At 41.7% G+C, this 20,734-nt stretch overlaps 1 protein-coding gene across 5 annotated transcripts in view; it reads left to right on the top strand.

Annotated features, from left to right (window-relative positions):
- Nucleotides 1-20,734, top strand: part of DOCK4 (dedicator of cytokinesis 4) — a 517,521-nt gene that overhangs the window by 487,313 nt on the left and 9,474 nt on the right. For 4 of the 5 annotated variants that reach the window (XM_077265059.1, XM_077265060.1, XM_077265061.1 and 1 more), the window contains 3 exons: nt 9,908-9,989; nt 14,155-14,264; nt 17,844-17,916. In XM_077265059.1, the coding sequence (XP_077121174.1) occupies nt 9,908-9,989; nt 14,155-14,264; nt 17,844-17,916 (265 nt within the window). The remainder of the gene's footprint in view (nt 1-9,907; nt 9,990-14,154; nt 14,265-17,843; nt 17,917-20,734) is intronic. The other variant, XM_077265063.1, reaches the window with a different exon arrangement.

Here is a 20,734-nt window from a genome sequence, read left to right on the forward strand (position 1 = left end):
CCCTGTATGCATGGCTCATATTCCCCCCTGAATGCATGGCTCATATCCCCCCCCTGAATGCATGGCTCATATTCCCCCCTCCTGTATGCATGGCTCATATTCCCCCCTCCTGTATGCATGGCTCATATTCCCCCCTGTATGCATGGCTCATATTCCCCCCTGTATGCATGGCTCATATTCCTCCCCTGTATGCATGGCTCATATTCCCCCCTTGAATGCATGGCTCATATTCCCCCCCTGAATGCATGGCTCATATTCCCCCCCTGAATGCATGGCTCATATTCCCCCTGAATGCATGGCTCATATTCCCCCCTGAATGCATGGCTCATATTCCCCCTCCTGTATGCATGGCTCATATTCCCTCCTGTATGCATGGCTCATATTCCCCCCTGTATGCATGGCTCATATTCCCCCCTCCTGTATGCATGGTTCATATTCCCCCCCTGTATGCATGGCTCATAGTCCCCCCCCCCCCCCCCCCGAATGGCTTATCTCTCCACCCACCCCCCCCCCCCGCTCCCGCTCCCATGTTGCATGGCGTGTCGGCTTATGTCCTCCTTCATCCCCCCGTCCCTCATACTTGCCTGTTCCTCGCCGACATCCCTCTCGCTCTGTGTCCCGACTCCCAGCGCAGCACCTTCTTCCTGCGTGAGTGGTCAGGTGATACCGCTCATTAAGGTCATGAATATGCGCATATTAATGACCTTAATGAGCAGTACCACGTGACCGCTCATTCAGGACGAGCTGTGCACGCCGAGACCAGGCATCGCTGGAGCAAGGTGAGTATCGTCTTCGTGGAGGATGGGTGGGAGGCGGGCGGGCGGGCGGGCGGGCGGCCGGGGGGGGGGGGGTCACTGGTCGGTCGGGAGGTGACCCCAAAACAAAAACAAACAAACCTCGTGCAGGTGCCGCCCCCTGCATTGTCTCCGCCCTGAAGTGCCTAGTGGCAAATACGGCCCTTGGTGTAGATGAGACTAGTCCTGTGCCGCCCCTAGCTGATTTTCCCCAGCCGTCGCAGCAGATGATTGACAAGTTTTTCACACATGTGTTCAGCGAGAGACCTGTCAATCATCTAGAGCAGTGATTGGAAAACCCGGCTAAGGGCAATTCTGGACCAGTCTCGTCTTCCCATATGAAACGCTGGAGGGTGTCCGAGAAGGAAGGTGCCTGTCTGCAAGTGTGCATCCAGACTCTAATTCATGCCGTCTGTGGTTTTTGTAGCATGAATCAAGTGACTGGATCCCTTTAAACAGGTTGTCATACTAACAAAGTTCATTTTACTTAATAGATCTTGGAATAATAATAATTTTCACAATTGGATGTGTTTAAAATAAAATGTCCCTGTGCTAAGATAATCTTATAAATGTGCCCCAGCTGTGAACTGTGTAATGGCTGTGTCTGACCGTGCAGGGATATGGTCTGATCATACCACAACTCCTGGGCGGGGGAGGAAGGAGAAAAGAGTATACAGACAGGACAGCAGGGGATCACAAATAATTCTTCCTGTAAGGTAAAACATTGATTAAACACAGGCAGAGAAATGTTTTACCTCATAGAAAGTATCAGCTGCGATCCCGTGCTGTAATGTCTGTATATTTTCTCCCCCCTAGCTGACATACACTGTGTGCAGAATTATTAGGCAAGTTGTATTTTAGAGGATTATTTTTATTATTGATCAACAACTATGTTCTCAATCAACCCAAAAGACTCATAAATATCAAAGCTTAATATTTTTGGAAGTTGGAGTGGATTTTTTTTTAGATTTGGCTATCTTAGGAGGATATCTGTTTGTGCAGGTAACTATTACTGTGCAGAATTATTAGGCAACTTAATAAAAACCAAATATATCCCCATCTCACTTGTTTATTTTCACCAGGTAAACCAATATAACTGAACAAAATTTAGAAATAAACATTTCTGACATGCAAAAATAAAACCCTGAAAAATGAGTGACCAATATAGCCACCTTTCTTTACGATGACACTCAGCAGCCTTCCATCCATAGATTCTGTCAGTTGCTTGATCTGTTTACGATGAACATTGCGTGCAGCAGCCACCACAGCCTCCCAGACACTGTTCCGAGAGGTGTACTGTTTTCCCTCCCTGTAGATCTCACATTTAATGAGGGACCACAGGTTCTCTATGGGGTTCAGATCAGGTGAACAAGGGGGCCATGTCATTATTTTTCTTCTTTGAGACCTTTACTGGCCAGCCACGCTGTGGAGTAGTTGGAGGCATGTGATGGAGCATTGTCCTGCATGAAAATCATGTTTTTATTGAACGATACCGACTTCTTCCTGTACCACTGCTTGAAGAAGTTGTCTTCCAGAAACTGGCAGTAGGTTTGGGAGTTGAGCTTCACTCCATCCTCAACCCGAAAAGGTCCCACAAGTTCATCTTTGATGATACCAGCCTGTTGAGTCCTCATCCGTCCCTGGCTTTCTGATGTAGAGAGATCCAAGTAATAACACACAGCACAAGAGATGTGTATTCATATGCAGGGATCGCCCAGGAGCTCATCTGGCCCCCCTGGTCTCTCACCCCTCTTTTTATATGGCAAAGAGATAAGCATTACAGACATGCGTACAAGCGCTCATATTCTCTAACAAAGAGTATCTATTCTACTGATAACGTTCAACTTCTGGAATGTAGGTTAAAGGTCACAATAACAAGAAGGAATGCGTCCATAAAAGGAAATGTCTACCTTGCTCAAGTTTCTTCATATACGTCTCTGAGTAGAGGAAGACAAAATGGATTCTTCAATCTGATCTCTACAATTCCCCCCTTTGACATATTCCTTTTATGATCTATCACAAATCCCCTTTAACATATCCATATTTTAGATTACCACAGGGCCAAAGACAAAGCCTTTATTTTTGGTATTACACATGTACACGCTTATATCATTAATAAGAGAATCAAATCTAGTATCAATTCTTCCGTTTAACTCTCACAACCTTTTCTTTGTTTTGCAATAAGTATACTAAAATATAAAAACAAAAATTAGTACAGTAATATTAATTAGAATCACTAGAGGATAACATAAGAATAAAGAAGAAAATTTATACTCTTGCATCTATTACACAAAATTTATCTGTGCATACTGAGATACTCTTGAGCACAATCTGGAATAGTACGTATATGACTACAATAATCATAACTATATGTATTATGCTCTACATGATCCCAGCAACCCACCCACCGATTCCTCTGAACCAGTTGGCTGGGTTAAGAAAAGAAAAGGTATCTGACCACCAGCTATCCTTATTCTGGTCATTATCTTTGTCATACTGATCTCTGAGTCGTTGTACGTCCTTTAATTTAAATGTCATGTACTAATTTTCTATGATGTTGCACGAATCTATTGTTCAAAGGGGTTAAAGAATTTAGTCTATCCCATGCCTCCGTTGAGGTTAATACTATTAACATCAATGTTATGAGTTTTATACTGCTCTTTTGCAATGGCTTGCATGTATCCATGATGCCTTTCCTTCAAGCTTGACTGATGTAGGTGTTGTCAACAGGACTTGGAAGGGTCCGTCAAATCTTGGTTCAAGAGCCTTTCTGGTGTGTCTTTTTACATAGACTTGATCACCTGGTTCCAACTTGTGACTTCCTTCAATGTTGTCAGGATCTGGAAGGGAAGCAAAAACTTGTGCATGCACCTTAGTTAATTGTTTCTGAAGATTTTGCACATAAGAAGTCAATGACTCAATATTTAACACAAGTTGCTGTGGAAAATAACATCCTAAATTGGCAGTCCTGCCAAACAAAATTTCATATGGAGACAGTTTAGTCTTACCCCTTGGGGTATTGCGTATTGAGTAAAGGGCCAGTGGAAGGCATTCTGTCCAAGGCTTTCCTGTTTCAGCCATGGCTTTCTGTATTTTTAATTTTAAAGTTCCATTCATGCGTTCCACCTTACCAGAACTTTGAGGATGGTACGGAGTGTGTAACTGACTTTCAACACCCAACATTTTCAGTACATTTTGAAATATTTCTCCAGTGAAATGAGTACCCCTATCTGACTCGATCACTTCAGGGAGACCGTAACGGGGTATCAGTTCGGCAACTAGCTTTACAGCAGTGTTTTTAGCTGAAGCCTTCCGAACTGGATAGGCCTCTGGCCACCCTGAGAACATGTCCACACATACCAACACATACTCATACCCATTACTTTTTGGCAGCTGGATAAAGTCTATTTGTAATCGCTGAAACGGATAGAGAGGTCGGACGTGGTGCTTCATAGGGGTCTTTGTTGTCTGTCCAGGATTATGTGTTAGGCATATAACGCATGCAGCACAATAGTCTCTTGCATAGTTGCCAAAACCTGGAGCCAACCAGACTTGCTTTGCCAGTAGTGTCATTGCATTTGCAGACACATGAGTAGGGTGGTGCAGTCCACCAACTACAATCGGGTACCAGGCTCTAGGTAGACATATTAGTCCATCTTTCTTCCAAATTCCTGCTTGTTCTTCTGCCCCTTCCTTTTTCCACCTGTCCCTCTCCTCTTCTCCTGCATCTTCCTGTGCTTGTCTCAGTCTATCTTCAGTATTTTCTGTGGGGTTTACAGTATGAACCTGCTGTAAGGGTTTGACTGCTGCTGCTTTGGCTGCTTTATCAGCCCTATCATTTCCCCTAGATTCCCTAGTGTCGAGTCTCACATGTGCAGCTACCTTAATTACTGCTACTTCTTTTGTTTCTTGTGCAGCCTCTAAGATCTGTTTGATCAGAGAAGCATGTTTTACAGGTTGTCCTGACGCTGTCATGTAACCTCTAGCTCTCCAGATTACTCCAAAATCAAACACAATACCATGTGCATACCTAGAATCAGTGTATATATTAGCTGTCTGATTCTCAGCTATTTTTAGCGCTTCAATCAATGCTGTTAGTTCTGCTTCTTGTGCAGACTGTTTCGGTGGAAGAGGTTCTGCTTTGAGAGTTTCAGATTCTGACACAACTGCATACCCTGTATGGAAGTTACCTGTGTCATCTGCAAACCTACTACCATCTATAAACAGCTCTAAATCTGGATTTTGAAGTGGTGTTTCGGATACATTGGGTAAGCCTACCGTTTCTTGTAAAATGAGCTCTGTACAATCATGTGTGTCTGTAGGGAAAAAATTTGCGTGTGGATCAGTGTCCTTATTCCCCCCTTCAGACTCGAGAGGTAGCAGTGTAGCTAAATTGAGAGTCTGAAGCCTTGCAAATGTGATAGTAGAGGGGAGCAGCAAAGAACACTGTAGCCGCAAATGTCTGGCCATGGAAATGTGTTTTGGTTGGACCTGGTTTAATATCCCATAAACATCATGCGTAGTTTGAACTGTGAGTGGATGCTCTAGGACAATTTCTGATGCTTTGTCCAACAATAGCGAGACAGCAACAACTACACGTACACAGGTTGGCGCTGCCCTGGCTACTGGATCTAACCTTGCTGAAAGATATGCAATTGGTCTTTGTTTCCCTGCATGCTTCTGGGTAAGAACTCCTGTAGCATGGGAATCAACTTCTGCAGCCATAAGCTGAAATGATTTGGTGTAGTCTGGTAGCCCTAACGCTGGAGCTGAAACAAGGGCATCTTTTAATTGTTGAAACGAAATCTGACCTTCTTTTGTCAACAAATAAGGTTCACTTTTTACACAGTCATACAGTGATTGCATTAGTTGACTGGCATGTATAATCCATTGTCTACAATGAGACACTATTCCTAAAAATGCTCGTAGCTGTTTATGATTTCTAGGCTCATTCATCTGTCTTATTGCTTCAGTTCTTTGAGGTGTAAGATGCTTTTTACCTTGAGAAATGCAATGACCTAGAAAGACCACTTTGATCTGACAAACTTGTAGCTTTTGTCTATTCACTTTACACCCTTCTTTTTCTAGAAAACATAGTAAACTCACAGTGGACCTTTCTGCAGTTTCTAGATCTGGGCAGCAAAGTAGTAGGTCATCCACATACTGCAAAATTACTACCTGTGATTCAGGTTCAAACCTTTGAAGAACTGTTTGTAGGGCATTTGAATAAAGAGTAGGGGAGTGTATCATTCCCTGTGGAAGGCGTGTCCACGCCAACTGTTTGCCCTTAAATGTAAATGCAAACAAATGCCAACTATCTTGGTGTAAAGGAACCGAGAAAAATGCATTTGAAAGATCTATTACAGTAAACACTTGAGAACTGGCTGGTATCTGTGATAGTAACGTATGAGGATTGGGTACAACTGGGGTGATTGGATCTAGAACTTTGTTTATTTCTCTTAGATCATGTACCATACGATATTTGGGCATAGAACTCTTATCAAGAGTTCTCTTCTTGACTGGATACAGAGGAGTGTTAGCAGGTGATTGTATCTCTACCAAAACTCCTTTCTCTCTATATCCCTCTATCTGTTTTGTAATCGCTAGTTCCTGCTGGGCACTCACAGGGTATTGTCTGAGCTGTGGGAGAACAGTTCCTGGTTGCACAGATAATTTTACAGGAGAGATATGCAATAATCCCACATCAGTGTCACCCTGTGCCCACAGTGTTTCTGGGACCATTGAGAGATCTAGATCTGTGGTGTACTCTTTTTCTTCAGCATAATCCTCAAAAGCCTGAATTCTGACATATTGTTCTAATGATTCTGCATCATCAGGGATAGTCAGCATAACTGTGCCATCTTCCCTAAATTTGATGTTAGCTTCTAATTTCTTTAGGACATCAGTTCCTAACAAACATGTTGGGGCACCTCTGGCATACAAAAATCTGGATGCAAAACATTTAGGTCCTAATGAGACCTCTAGGGGCACAGTATATGGCAGTGTTCGAATTACCCCATCATAACCCTCAGCAAAAGTTGTTTGTTCTGAAATATCTTCCGGATTCGGAAGAAAATCTTGATTCAAAATTGAGGAAGTTGCACCTGTATCTATCAAAAATGGAATCTCTCTCCCCCCCACATTCACCTGTATCATAGGTCTCCTAGCTGGTAGGGAAGTTTGTAACACATCGAGTCAATCTGAATCTGGTATGGAACCATCTATGATGGTAGATTTCTGCTGGTTGTCCGTTTGGGGAGGGTTATTTCTGGGAACAAATTTGCCTGACTTTATATCTGCCAACTTCTTCCTGCACTCTCTTTGGAAATGACCTGGCTTTTTACAGTAGTGGCAAAGAAAATTGTGTCTCACTCTTCCTCCTGTATTAGCTTGTGCTATTCTAACAGGCTTACGATTCTCTCTCATATCCATGGCTATTCCTAAACATCGTTGTTTCACAATATTTGGTTGTTCAATTGTTCTCCAATCTGGAGTAGAGGATTTAAATTTTTCTCTGATTTTCGGATCTAGCCCCTCTATTAATTGTTTTGTAAAAAGTCTCCTTACTGAAGCATCAGTCATATCCAATACTTCATCCCTAAAGCTATTTTCTAGTTCTTGACTATATTCTTCAATACTTTGCCCAAATTTCTGCATAATCACACCTGTAGACCCCTTTCCCTCTGTTTTCCTCCTTCTGTTCTTCCAGATGGTACAAATGATTGGGCTTTTGGATCTAGGTAAGGTGGTGGGATTATATTACAACTTTTTCCCTTTCCCATGATCCATTTGGAAGTGTCTGGATCATACTTCCAATTCTCCTCTTTAGCTGTTTTTGAGACCTCTATCATACAGTGTATGATTTCTTCCCACCCATTGTCTTTAATAATTCCACCTCGTTCTTTACTCAGTCTTTCCCATTCTGTACTGAACATAAGTGCTTCTGAAATTCCCAATTTTCCTCTTACTCTTCTAATCTGACTTCTGACTGCCTTTCCACATCTTTCCTGTATGATATCTGCTGCTTCCACTTGTCCTAAAACAGTTTTGGTCTGTTTATTTCTCATTTTAGCTATTTCTACCCCAGGTGACGTTTGGACAATCACTGTGGTGATGTCTCGTTGCCTTCTCTCCTAGGGAGCTAAAATATCCTTTCAATATTTGCTATTTCTACCCCAGGTGACGTTTGGACAACCACTTCCTCTGTTGGTGGCGTCTCGTTGCCTTCTCTCCTAGGGAGCTAAAATATTGAAGGGCTTGTCTGCTCCGTTTCTTCTAATATGCAGGACGTACTTAAGTGCTATTATGCACACAGACCCAGCAACACCATACAGATCACAAAACTTTCTGTGTCAGTTAGCATACTTGTCCCAGGCTCATGAAAACCGCGTCCTGGGCTCATTCTATCACACCTTATCCAGGGAATGTAGAAACAAGTTCTATAGGAGAGTCAAGCATGGGCGGAGGTCTCCCAGAAGGACGCTACCTCATAACCCAGTTAGGCTGACTTCACCAATAACCTTGTTCTAACAATCGTGGCTTATTGTTCTACGTACTTCTATTCTTCTTTCACAACATGTCACAACCTTCACACTGCTCACACACTGTTCACACACTGCTCACACACTGCTCACACACTGCCAGGGACTAGACTCATAAATCTATACAATATGGTAACCCGAGTTTTATAGGTATCTACTCACTACTAGACTAACCCAGCGTGACACGGCTCATAGAGATCTTTCGGATAATACAGGGCAGATAAAAGAGAACTAATAATGTCTCTTACCTGGCCAGGTTTTTCAGTTCATTTGCCGTCCATTATCCGAGATCTCCGTTGTCCGTATCCGCAGGTAAATCTCGAGCAAACACTCTCTCCTCAGGTCCCTGTTCGAGCGCCAGAATTGTTGAGTCCTCATCCGTCCCTGGCTTTCTGATGTAGAGAGATCCAAGTAATAACACACAGCACAAGAGATGTGTATTCATATGCAGGGATCGCCCAGGAGCTCATCTGGCCCCCCTGGTCTCTCACCCCTCTTTTTATATAGGAATAGAGATAAGCATTACAGACATGCGTACAAGCGCTCATATTCTCTAACAAAGAGTATCTATTCTACTGATAACGTTCAACTTCTGGAATGTAGGTTAAAGGTCACAATAACAAGAAGGAATGCGTCCATAAAAGGAAATGTCTACCTTGCTCAAGTTTCTTCATATACGTCTCTGAGTAGAGGAAGACAAAATGGATTCTTCAATCTGATCTCTACACAGCCCATATCAGTACCCCACCTCCACCTTGCTGGCGTCTGAGTCGGAGTGGAGCTCTCTGCCCTTTACTGATCCAGCCTCTGGCCCATCAAGAGTCACAATCATTTCATCAGTCCATAAAACCTTTGAAAAGTCAGTCTTAAGATATTTCTTGGCCCAGTCTTGACGTTTTATCTTATGTTTCTTGTTCAAAGGTGGTCGTTTTTCAGCCTTCCTTACCTTGGCCGTGTCCCTGAGTATCGCTCACCTTGTGCTTTTTGTTACTCCAGTAACGTTGCAGCTCTGAAATATGGCAAAACTGGTGGCAAAAGGCATCTTGGCAGCTTCACGCTTGATTTTCCTCAATTCATGGGCAGTTATTTTGTGCCTTTTTTGCCCAGCACGCTTCTTGCGACCCTGTTGGCTATTTGCCATGAAACGCTTGATTGTTCGGTGATCACACTTCAAAAGTTTGGCAATTTCAAGACTGCTGCATCCCTCTGCAAGACATCTCACAATTTTGGACTTTTCAGAGCCCGTCAAATCTCTCTTCTGACCCATTTTGCCAAAGGAAAGGAAGTTGCCTAATAATTAAGCACACCTTCTATAGGGTTTTGATGTCATTAGACAACACCCCTCCTCATTACAGAGATGCACATCACCTGATTTACTTAATTGGTAGTTGGCTCTCAAGCCTGAACAGCTTGGAGTAGGACAACATGTATAAAAAGTATCATGTGATCAAAATACAACTTGCCTAATAATTCCGCACACAGTGTATGACGCTTGGTAGATTAAATGATTAATTACTGTTTGATAAAATGTTTTCCTATTTTAGCAATTTACTGATTTTTCTTGTCTTTCAGCCGAGTCCTTCTACCTCAAGTTTGAGTTCTACACATTCCGCCTCTCCAAATGTGACAAGTTCTGCCCCCTCTAGTGCCAGAGGTATTTTGTACAGAAGAGTTTAAGTCAAACCGCTACATAAGACTAGAATTAACTACATCACAAGTAAACTGTAATTAAGTCATCAAAGGGAATCTGTCACCATGTTTTTGCTATCTAATCTGAGAGTTGCATAGCATAGGTGCAGAGACCCTGATTACAGCTATGTCACTTGCTGGTCTGCTTACGGTCAATTTGATACAATCACTGCTTTCACATCTGCAGATCTACCAGTTCTCTGAATGCTGAGCTCTGTATAATCCCGCCCACATCACTGATTGACAGCTTTTTGCGTACATTCTTTATCAGTTGTGGGGGCGTGGTTACACAGAGCAGTTGACTAGGAGGCACAAGACACCTAGTCCTGTAGTGATAATCTCCTGCTGATAAAACACTGATTTTAGTGAAACGGCAACACACAACCTAGTGAGTGACATATTACTAGAATCAGGGTTTTTGCCCCTACACTATGCTGTTCTTAAATTACATAGCAAAAGCCTGCTGACAAATTCTCTTTAATGAGGTTCTATAGTATTATTGTATTAGCTATGCTTAAGTACAAATGTTTTATAGGTAAGTCATGAGGTATTACAAAGTGTACACTTTAGTGTCCTGCATGGAATTTGAGGGAATGAAGCCATGGAGAAGGTTTGCAGCATGTTATGGTGAGTGCTTTCACTCTGTGACAAATATCCACCATAATCAGCGAGTGATTGAAGAGCGTGACAGATGAGTGTCAATATATGGTTAGACGTTACTGGAAGCTGGTAGATCCCTGTGCAGATTTGGATGTGTGCATTTAGTGATTTGTGGTGAAGGTGGGGATGGATATGGGGTTGTACTGGGGGCACTTTGCTGACTGATTTTCTAGCTAGGTTAGATTGTGCTGTGTGATGTGCAGGGGCAGATACAGAGATGGCATTTAGGGCAGAAAACCTCAGCTACAAACATGCATAGTACTAAAGATAGTGGGAGTCCCCACAAATAAATTAGTTACAGAAGCACGGGTATGTGGTATGACAATTAGAGATGAATTTGTTAACCTTAAGAAGGGTTTATAAAGTAGATCAATCTAAATGAGCTCAATAGCAGCATAGCACAGAACGTATTACATAGCATGCTTCTATAAATACCATACCATATACTTGCTTCTTCACTGATTTTCAGATATAACGCAGTTGTCAAGCATTAGACAATAAATCTTTGATAGCACCATCAAGTTTTCAACAGTACCAGACTCAGGCCATTAGTGGATGTGGCGCTGTTTCTGAAACTAGCAGGAATCTTTTTTTTTTTTTTTTCTTAATGCTTGAAACTCATTAAAAAGTGATTTATTTCTTCTGCAGATTTTCTAGAATTCAGATCTGTTCTGTTATGTAGTTACATGCACTTTGCATAATCGAACAGATTTTCCTTTCAGGCCTGAGAACTGGTGGAAGATCTTGGTAGGTCTTTCCAGAGCTAGAAGAAGAAATATGACTATTTAAGCACCACAAAACCAGTGGGGTGGTGCCACCAATGTAAGTCCCCTCCCCTTAGTCTTATACTTCCCAGCCGCCATCTTCATCTGTTATTGGCGTTGCTACAGTCGATCTTCAGCAGGTGGTGACCTGCCAGATCTCTCCAGTGTTTGCCGGGCGAGCCAGAAGTGACTTCCCAATGTAAGTCTATGAGAGCCAGAACATAGAGAACTTGTGACAGTTACCTCTGACTTTTGGTCAGTCAGAAGTTGCCATCACAAGATGGTGGATCGGGACCGGAGTGGTGCTTGGAAGAGCTAAAGACAGCAGCTGGTAAGTATTTTACTAGTGTCAGGGAACATACATTAGTGGCACCACTCGAGCGCTGAAATAATAATAAATGCTGGTGTGGTGCTTTAATAGCATTTTAACAATTTTTACTATTTGACCACTAAGTAAAAAAGTTTGTTGTCTTACATTTAGATTGGAATGGTCTAGTTAATATATACTTTCTTATTAAAAAAAACTGTAATGGCCATCATTATACAACACTTGTCATATCCTGATGTATACGGTGTATAGTTTATTATACTTCTCAAATTTGATTTCCAAAGCACATGTAAAGTTGATATGAAATATATAGAGTTGCAGACAAAAATTATTCAACCCCCATTACAAATTAGATTTTTTAGCAAACATCATAAACCTTCTGCAGTTTGCAAAAAACCTATGAAATAAGCAATTTAAATGCTCAACACAATTAATATAACTAGTGGTTTCTCCCAATTCAACACAATGTCACTCTTACTGACTACTAAAGTCTCAGGATTATTTAACTCCTTCACAACAAACATCTTTACTGCTTAGTAAAGCTCTTTGGCTCTTGTGACGTCCTGCAAACATAGTGGATCAGTGAGCACCAGTTTCTGTTGAGCGTTACTCAGGAGCCTTATACCATTCCTCATAGGTAATGACCTCTATTTCACTATTATTTTGGGGTTGTGTGCTGCAACCATCTTCTTCAAATCCCGCCAAAGGTTTTTTATGGGGATCAATTTAGGCAACTGTTCTGACCACTCCAGAATTTTGCTGCTGTTTGAGATATTCTTGGAATAAACCAGTACAAAGCCAGCATACAAAATAGTAAAATATTCATAGATACGTTATTATGTTTCTTTTAAAAACTTCAACACACAACTGGGGACAACATTCCATAAGGTTGTCCACAGTTGTGTGTTGACTGAAAATTTTAAAACAAGCACAATAAAGTATCTATGAATTTTACTACTTGGAATGCTGGTTTTCTACTGATTTGATTTCTGCTAAAACCTGCCATCATATCCTAAACACAGGGTGAACTGAACATTTCTTCCTTTCTGTGTCGAAATATGCTTAGGATCAATGACACCTAAGCTTCAGCTTACTTACAGACGACATGATGCTTACTCCTAGGATTTCCAGATAATTGATTGAATCCATCTTTCCCATCTTACACTGCAGGTTTCCAGTGCCATAGAAGCGATGCAGCCACATTGCATCACAAAATGACCACCATGTTTCACTGTAGGCAGTGTGTTCTCTTCAGTGCATGTTTAATTCTTTTTCCCCCAGTCATACCACTGATCCTTAGGCCCCAAAAGATCCAGTTTTGTTTCATTGCTCCAGAGAACAAAATCACAAACCTGTTGTTATTTATTTATATGGTTTTAACCATATTGGGAACAACTTTTATTGTATTTTTGGGTCAACAAAGATTTATTACTCAATGTTTAGTCATAGAAACCTTCAGCATTTAGTATGTGCTTTACTGTACCAACTGAAACCACAGTGCCTGTTGTCACAAAATCTTGCTACATGTTTTTTGTAGTCACTCAAGGATTTTGACTACCTCCTTCCCTAGGAATCTGGTGGCAAATTTTCTGTTAACCTTAAACTTGTGAAATATTCCTCCCACTGTATCTTTAGGAACATTCACTGCCTTTGCTATTTTTGGATCATTTTCCTTAATTCTGCTTGTTGATGAGTTCTCTCTGGCCCACTCTTTTCACTTAGCCATATTTCCAACATGCAGACAACACAGTTAGCATGGGGCAGCATGGTGGCTCAGTGGATAGCACTGCAGCCTTGCAGCGCTGGAGTCATGGGTTCAGATCCCACCAAGGACAACATCTGCAAGGAGTTTGTATGTTCTTCCCGTGTTTACGTGGGTTTCCTCCAAAGACATACTGATAGGGAATTTAGATTGTGAGCTCCATCGGGGACAGCGATGATAATGTGTGCAAACTGTAAAGCGCTGCAGAATATGTTAGCGCTATATAAAGATTATTATTATTCTTACTCCTAGGCAGTCCAGGTATTCTATGTTTTTTTCTAATGATTCTCTTGAATATTACATTAGCTGCGCTGGAGACCGTACCTAGTTTACGTATTAGTGCTCTTATGATGTATTCTATTCATCGGGTTGAGTAATTCTCAGACTGCAGTAGTCAGTAAAAGTGGCATTTTGTGATGAATTTGGAGAAAACACTGGCTATATTAGTTCTTGCTTGGTTAATTGCAAACAGCAGAAAGTTTGTAAATTTGTATTAATAAACCTAATTTGCAAAGAAGGTTGGCTAATTTTGGTTGCAACTGTTGGTAATTCTATCTCCCATCTTATGATTGTTTTCTGTATAGAGATGTACTCATTACTGTGTCTTCTGTTTTAGCTTCCCCTCTGTTATCTGACAAACACAAGCATTCCAGAGAAAATTCCTGCCTTTCCCCAAGAGAAAGACCCTGCAGTGCCATATTTCCAATCCCAGCAGAACCGCCCCAGGTAGCCAGATTGTCAGCCAGCTGACAGTGTGTGTGTGCTGTTACAGATAATACAGAATAGCATATTTATATGTGTTTTTTTTTTATTAACAGCAGTATATTTATTTAATATACCTACTCTTGGCTTAGTTAACGGTTGATAGAGCACGGCTATTTGCTTTGACTAAAAGGTCAGAACTGCTGAGGTGCAGCGATGTGCTCTTCTTACTAAGTAGCTAATCTTTTGTAGGAAAATCAGCAAGCTATGTTTTTTTCAATACCTTTCTCTTTAAATTGTATGCTTGGTAGTTGCCTGGTAACCCCTTGCTAAGAAATTAGAAATTTACTTTTTTTTTTTCCCATTACAATTAGGTTCAAACATTTTGTGACTATTTGTATATTGTATGTGTTTAAAATATAGCTACAATATAATGTTGTTCTAAATAAACATAATTTTTCAGATTTTCAAATAATACTTTAAAATTTAGATACAAAATTTAAAAGTAAGTCTTTCCATTTCGTGCAAATTTAATAGAGGTAACATGAAAAATGTAACGCATAGTATTAAAGGGAACCATGTTCCCAAATGCTATGAATCTGCAGGTTGATAGCGTTCCAATGCTGTCGGACCGCCTTAAGGTACCGTCACACTCAGCAACTTTGCAAAGAGAACGACAACAATCCGTGACGTTGCAGCGTCCTGGATAGCGATCTCGTTGTGTTTGACACGCAGCAGCGATCTGGATCCCGCTGTGCCATCGCTGGTCGGAGCTAGAAGTCCAGAACTTTATTTCGTCGCCAGGTCGGCGTGTATCGTCATGTTTGACATCAAAAGCAACGACGCTAACAATGGATGTAATGGAGCTAACAATCAGCGAGAACGAGAAGTGAGTCGCCGTTACGTCACTGGATCGCTCCTGCATCATTCTGGAGTTGCTGTGTTTGACGTCTCTACAGCAACCTAAACAGCGACGCTCCAGCGATCTAGTTTAGGTCGGCTCGTTGTCTATATCGCCGCAGCGTCGCTGAGTGTGACGGTACCTTTACTAAAAGCACATGCCCAGAGCCGCTTCAGTCACCACTCACAGCTGCGGCTGTAACCCCACATCGGCACTATGAATGACTGCTCAGTCTGCACAAATGTGCTGCAGAGCAAGTTGTCAATCAAAGTGCCGGTGTGTGGTTACAGCCGCTGCTCATTGCCTACTAAGCGGTGACTATAGTATTGCCAGCTTCTCTATGACTAAAAGCCGGAGGCTGCAGGGAGGAATAAAATTAATTTTCTCCCAGTAGCCACGCTTTCAGTAAGGTGGCCTGACAGCATTGGAGCACTATTATCTTGCAGATTAACCGTACACCTGCAGAGTAATAGTGTGGGGAAATGGAAGATGCCCTTTAAATGTGCCTAGTCTTTGACTGAACATTGGGTCATCTTTGTCGGCTGTTGAGCTTGTTCTTGTGTGGATCACACACCTAAAGAATGACTTTTAAGCTTACATTGTAGTACAGCTGGTAAGAACTTCTCCAGAAAACCCAAGAGAATGACAGAGTTTAAAAGTTTATAATAGAAATGTAATTTTTTATTTTTAGATAAGTGGTTTGATGCTCATTTTTAACTGATACTTTCTAAATCATTCATTCCCTGAGGGTATGTTCATATGTCTTGGAATGAGCCCAATGTGTGTTTTATAAAAGGATCTGTGGCTTTCAGTGTGGCTCATACGCAGCTTTTCTGTGCGTGATAGAGGGCATGCTGCATGTACCTCGTGGATTGAGCATACTGAAAATACTGTGCAGATTTTTCCACTGCGTGAAAATGAAGTAAGCAGCTTTGTTAAGAATTACTGCATGGCATCCACACCGTAATCCTCATTAGATCATGAATATGTAGTCACACCTAAATGGCCTATTTATACTGTGCGCCACGTTTGTTCTTAAACTACCACCAATCGGCAAAATGTTTGCTGGTCGGCAGTTGATCAATAGCCTGTTTATATAAACTGATCCTCGTTCAGATGTGGGCAGAATTGTTCTCGGCAGCGCAGGTTCTGTTTACACAGGTTGATGCGCTGCCAAGAATGATGATCTTTTGTGCAAAATTAGATTTTTTCACCTGACGAGCATTTTGCTCATTCATCAGGTGATCAGCAGCCTGTTTAGACTGCAGAATTATGATGAACTCACATTCTGAGGGTTATATGATGTTTCGCCCCCAGCAGTTCGCCCCCGCTCATTTCGTCCCCAGCATTTAGCCCCCAGGCTGATACTTACCTGTCGCAGCTGCAGCTCCTTGGGTCACGGAGTGCAGTCTAGCGGTTCCCCATGATGTCAGATGGAAACAGTTGATTTAACATGTCACAAAAGTGCAGCACTCTGTACAGTACTTTTGTGACATTTGGATTGATGACTGACGGGAATTCATGAACCACAAGGACAAATGGAGCGAACTACTGGGGGTGAAATGTACCCGAGGGCAAACTGCTGGGGGCGAAACATCCAAATCCCCATTCTGAGTATAAATGGACATTATTCATTAGGCTGTGTGCACACGGGGATTTACTGCGGATCCGCAGCATTTTTTTTCCGCGCAGAAACGCAGATCCGCAAAGTGATTTACAGTACAATGTAAATCAATAGAAAAAGAAAAATGCTGTGCTAATGGTGCGGAAAATTCCACACAGAAAACGCAGTGGATTGAAAGAAGGAGCAAGTCACTTCTTTTGTGCGGATCTGCAGTGTTTCTGCACCCATTCCATTATAGAAATCCGCACAAAATCCGCATCAAATCCGCAACAAAAACGCACAAAATCCGCAAGAAAAACACATGAAATCTGCACCTGCGCTTTCTGCCAGGAGATACAGATTTTTTGCAGAAAATTCTGCACCCAAATCTGCAACGTGTGCACATAGCCTCAGTGTAGCTGGATAGTGGGATGGAAATAGATGCATCATGGAATAGTCAATTGCTACAATGTAGAAACCATATTGTAACACTGATACAAGAAGCCTGAAGCTTTTACTTAGGAAAGTAGAGCTGACCTGCAGAAACTTTTATCTTAAACGCTTTTGGGGTTTTATATAATGAAATAATATTAATGCATTTTCATTAAGGTCTGTTTATAAATTGTGTTTTTTGTTGAAAAACTTTAAACATTTTCTAAAACCCCAGACAATACAACTCCTCACCACCCCATACGAAATGGATTTCTTGCACACAGACTATATTTTTATAGTGCACCGCTGTTTTAGGAACAGTCCAGCAGGAAAAAAGGGCTGTGTAATATATGCAGGCAAATGATATTCACTAGGGTCTTCAGCGCCGGCTTGCTAACATATATAATATGTCTGCTGTTAGAGTTGAAGGAATGATGTTTGTGTTAGATACAAAACTTAATTACAAAGTCATCCTATGATCCCAGAATGCAAACCGTGCCTGGAGGTCACTGGAATGACAACTTTGTCCTGAAAATAATGTAGTCGTGACCACAGTATGACCAAATGAAAACCAAGACATGTCACTGGTTTTGCTAAGTGGAAATGGCAGCGGCGCCTTGTTACCTTTCTGTTAACCCTTTCATCTTCCTTGTTTTAACGTTTCTAGAGGGCACTTTTTAATCACATCGGAGAAAATACTTTACCTCGCAGTGACCCAAACCTCTCGGCTCCAGATAAAGGTATGTTACCTGCAGTGAGGAGGATCAATACCGCTGTTACACAACTGATAATAATAGGCATAATGCTAGTTGCTCCAGTGTTGGATATTTCTTTTTCTAGAATAATCTGCTTGATGAAACTCAATGTATACGTGGACATGTTTGCTCGGCCATGTTTGAGGCTAGTGTAGGTGAAATCAGTTCTGTAAAGTTTCTTTGTAGTGTTGAACTGACTTGTAAATCAAAGCCCTGTTCACATTGCCTTTATGCAGTGTCTGAATGTGCAAAAAAACTGGATTCATTATTGAAAACCCAACAGAGGTATAGCCTACACTGAAGCAAAAGAAGAAGAAGCTGCATTTTTCCCAAAGCAGTGCCTCCCTTGTCCAGGTTGTGTGTCCTATAGCAACTCTGCACCATTCACTTAATTGGAGCGGATACCTGAAACAATCTGTAGATAGAGGTGGCCGTGTTTTGTTTTTTTAATATGGCAGCCAGTAATCTTGGCCAACCTCCTCAAGCGCTCATCTGACATTTAGAAATGTACCAATGTAGTTTATGACTTGGTGACAACCAAAGAAGCATTTGAAATGGTAGTGTACTTACTTACCAATGTGCCACCTTTTCTAATGGTTTAAATACTTCCACCAGAGCCAATAGAAATGTCAGTATTGGCATCTTCAAGGGAACCTGTCATGTCAAGAAATGCTAATTACCTGCAGATATAGAGTTAATCTGCAGGTAAGTGGTAGGTTTTCAGGGAGAAAATCAACCACTCCCTATGTACTGTGAGCGTTCTGTAATCCGCTTCCTGCATTGTGATTGATAGCCTGATCTTCAGCGGCTACAGAGACAATATCAGTTCATTTTCTCCATGTAGCCGCTGCTCCGTTAATGCAGCCTAACACGATTTTACTTGCAGATTAGCCCTTTGCTGGACAGGATCCCCTTAAATTCTGCACAACTCCTCTTTCTTTACCATAGTATATATACCTTTTGTATCTAATGCTCAACTGGATTATTTGCGGTGATTTGCCCAATTCAGAGACCAGGCAGGAGCATTCCTATGCCCATTGCTCAGGCATAAATAGCCCCTTCACCATAGTCAGTAGGTAGAAGGGTCTCGGCCCCCTGGGTATGATATTGATAGTTTGCACATAATTAGGTGCTGCCCAAGAGCTTTCCATGTCCACATCAACAGTAGATGTGTTCTCTGTACATGTCTACAAAGCACCTAAACAATATGATTTGTGGGTTAGCATTACTGGAAATCTTCCATGGTTCCATATAATACAGTCATGGCCAAAAGTATTGACACCCCTGCAATTCTGTCAGATAATACTCAGTTTCTTCCTGAAAATGATTGCAATCACAAATTCTTTGGTATTATTATCTTCATTTAATTTGTCTTAAATGAAAAAACACAAAAGAGAATGAAGCAAAAAGAAAAACATTGATCAGTTCACACAAAACTCCAAAAATGGGCCAGACAAAAGTATTGGCACCCTCAGCCTAATACTTGCTTGCACAACCTTTAGCCAAAATAACTGCGACCAACCGCTTCCTGTAACCATCAATGAGTTTCTTACAATGCTCTGCTGGAATTTTAGACCATTCTTCTTTGGCAAACTGCTCCAGGTCCCTGATATTTGAAGGGTGCCTTCTCCAAACTGCCATTTTTAGATCTCTCCACAGGTGTTCTATGGGATTCAGGTCTGGACTCATTACTGGCCACCTTAGAAGTCTCCAGTGCTTTCTCTCAAACCATTTTCTAGTGCTTATTGAAGTGTGTTTTGGGTCATTGTCCTGCTGGAAGACCCATGACCTCTGAGGGAGACCCAGCTTTCTCACACTGGGCCCTACTATGCTGCAAAATTTGTTGGTAGTCTTCAGACTTCATAATGCCATGCACACGGTCAAGCAGTCCAGTGTCAGAGGCAGCAAAGCAACCCCAAAACATCAGGGAACCTCCGCCATGTTTGACTGTAGGGACCGTGTTCTTTTCTTTGAATGTCTCTTTTTTTCTCCTGTAAACTCTATGTTGATGCCTTTGCCCAAAAAGCTCTACTGTTGTCTTATCTGACCAGAGAACATTCTTCCAAAACGTTTTAGGCTTCTTCAGGTAAGTTTTGGCAAACTCCAGCCTGGCTTTTTTATGTCTCGGGGTAAGAAGTGGGGTCTTCCTGGGTCTCCTACCATACAGTCCCTTTTCATTCAGACACCGACGGATAGTACGGGTTGACACTTTTGTACCCTAGGACTGCAGGGCAGCTTGAACTTGTTTGGATGTTAGTTGAGGTTCTTTATCCAACATCCGTACAATCTTGCGTTGAAATCTCTTGTCAATTTTTCTTTTCCGTCCACATCTAGGGAGGTTAGCCACAGTGCCATGGGCTTTAAACTTGTTGATGACACTGCGCACGGTAGACACATGAACATTCAGGTCTTTGGAGATGGACTTGTAGCCTTGAGATTGCTCATGCTTCCTCACAATTTGGTTTCTCAAGTCCTCAGACAGTACTTTAGTCTTCTTTCTTTTCTCCATGCTCAATGTGGTACACACAAGGACACAGGACAGAGGTTGAGTCAACTTTAATCCATGTCAACTGGCTGCAAGTGTGATTTAGTTATTGCCAACAGCTGTTAGGTGCCACAGGTAAGTTACAGGTGCTGTTAATTACAAAAATTAGAGAAGCATCACATGATTTTTCAAACGGTGCCAATACTTTTGTCCACCCCCTTTTTTATGTTTGGTGCAGAATTATATCCAATTTGGCTTTAGGACAATTCTTTTTGTGTTGTATCATTTAAGACAAATTAAATGAAGATAATAATAACA

This window comes from Ranitomeya variabilis, chromosome 5, assembly GCF_051348905.1.
Source record: "Ranitomeya variabilis isolate aRanVar5 chromosome 5, aRanVar5.hap1, whole genome shotgun sequence".
In the NCBI taxonomy this organism is placed as follows: domain Eukaryota; kingdom Metazoa; phylum Chordata; class Amphibia; order Anura; family Dendrobatidae; genus Ranitomeya; species Ranitomeya variabilis.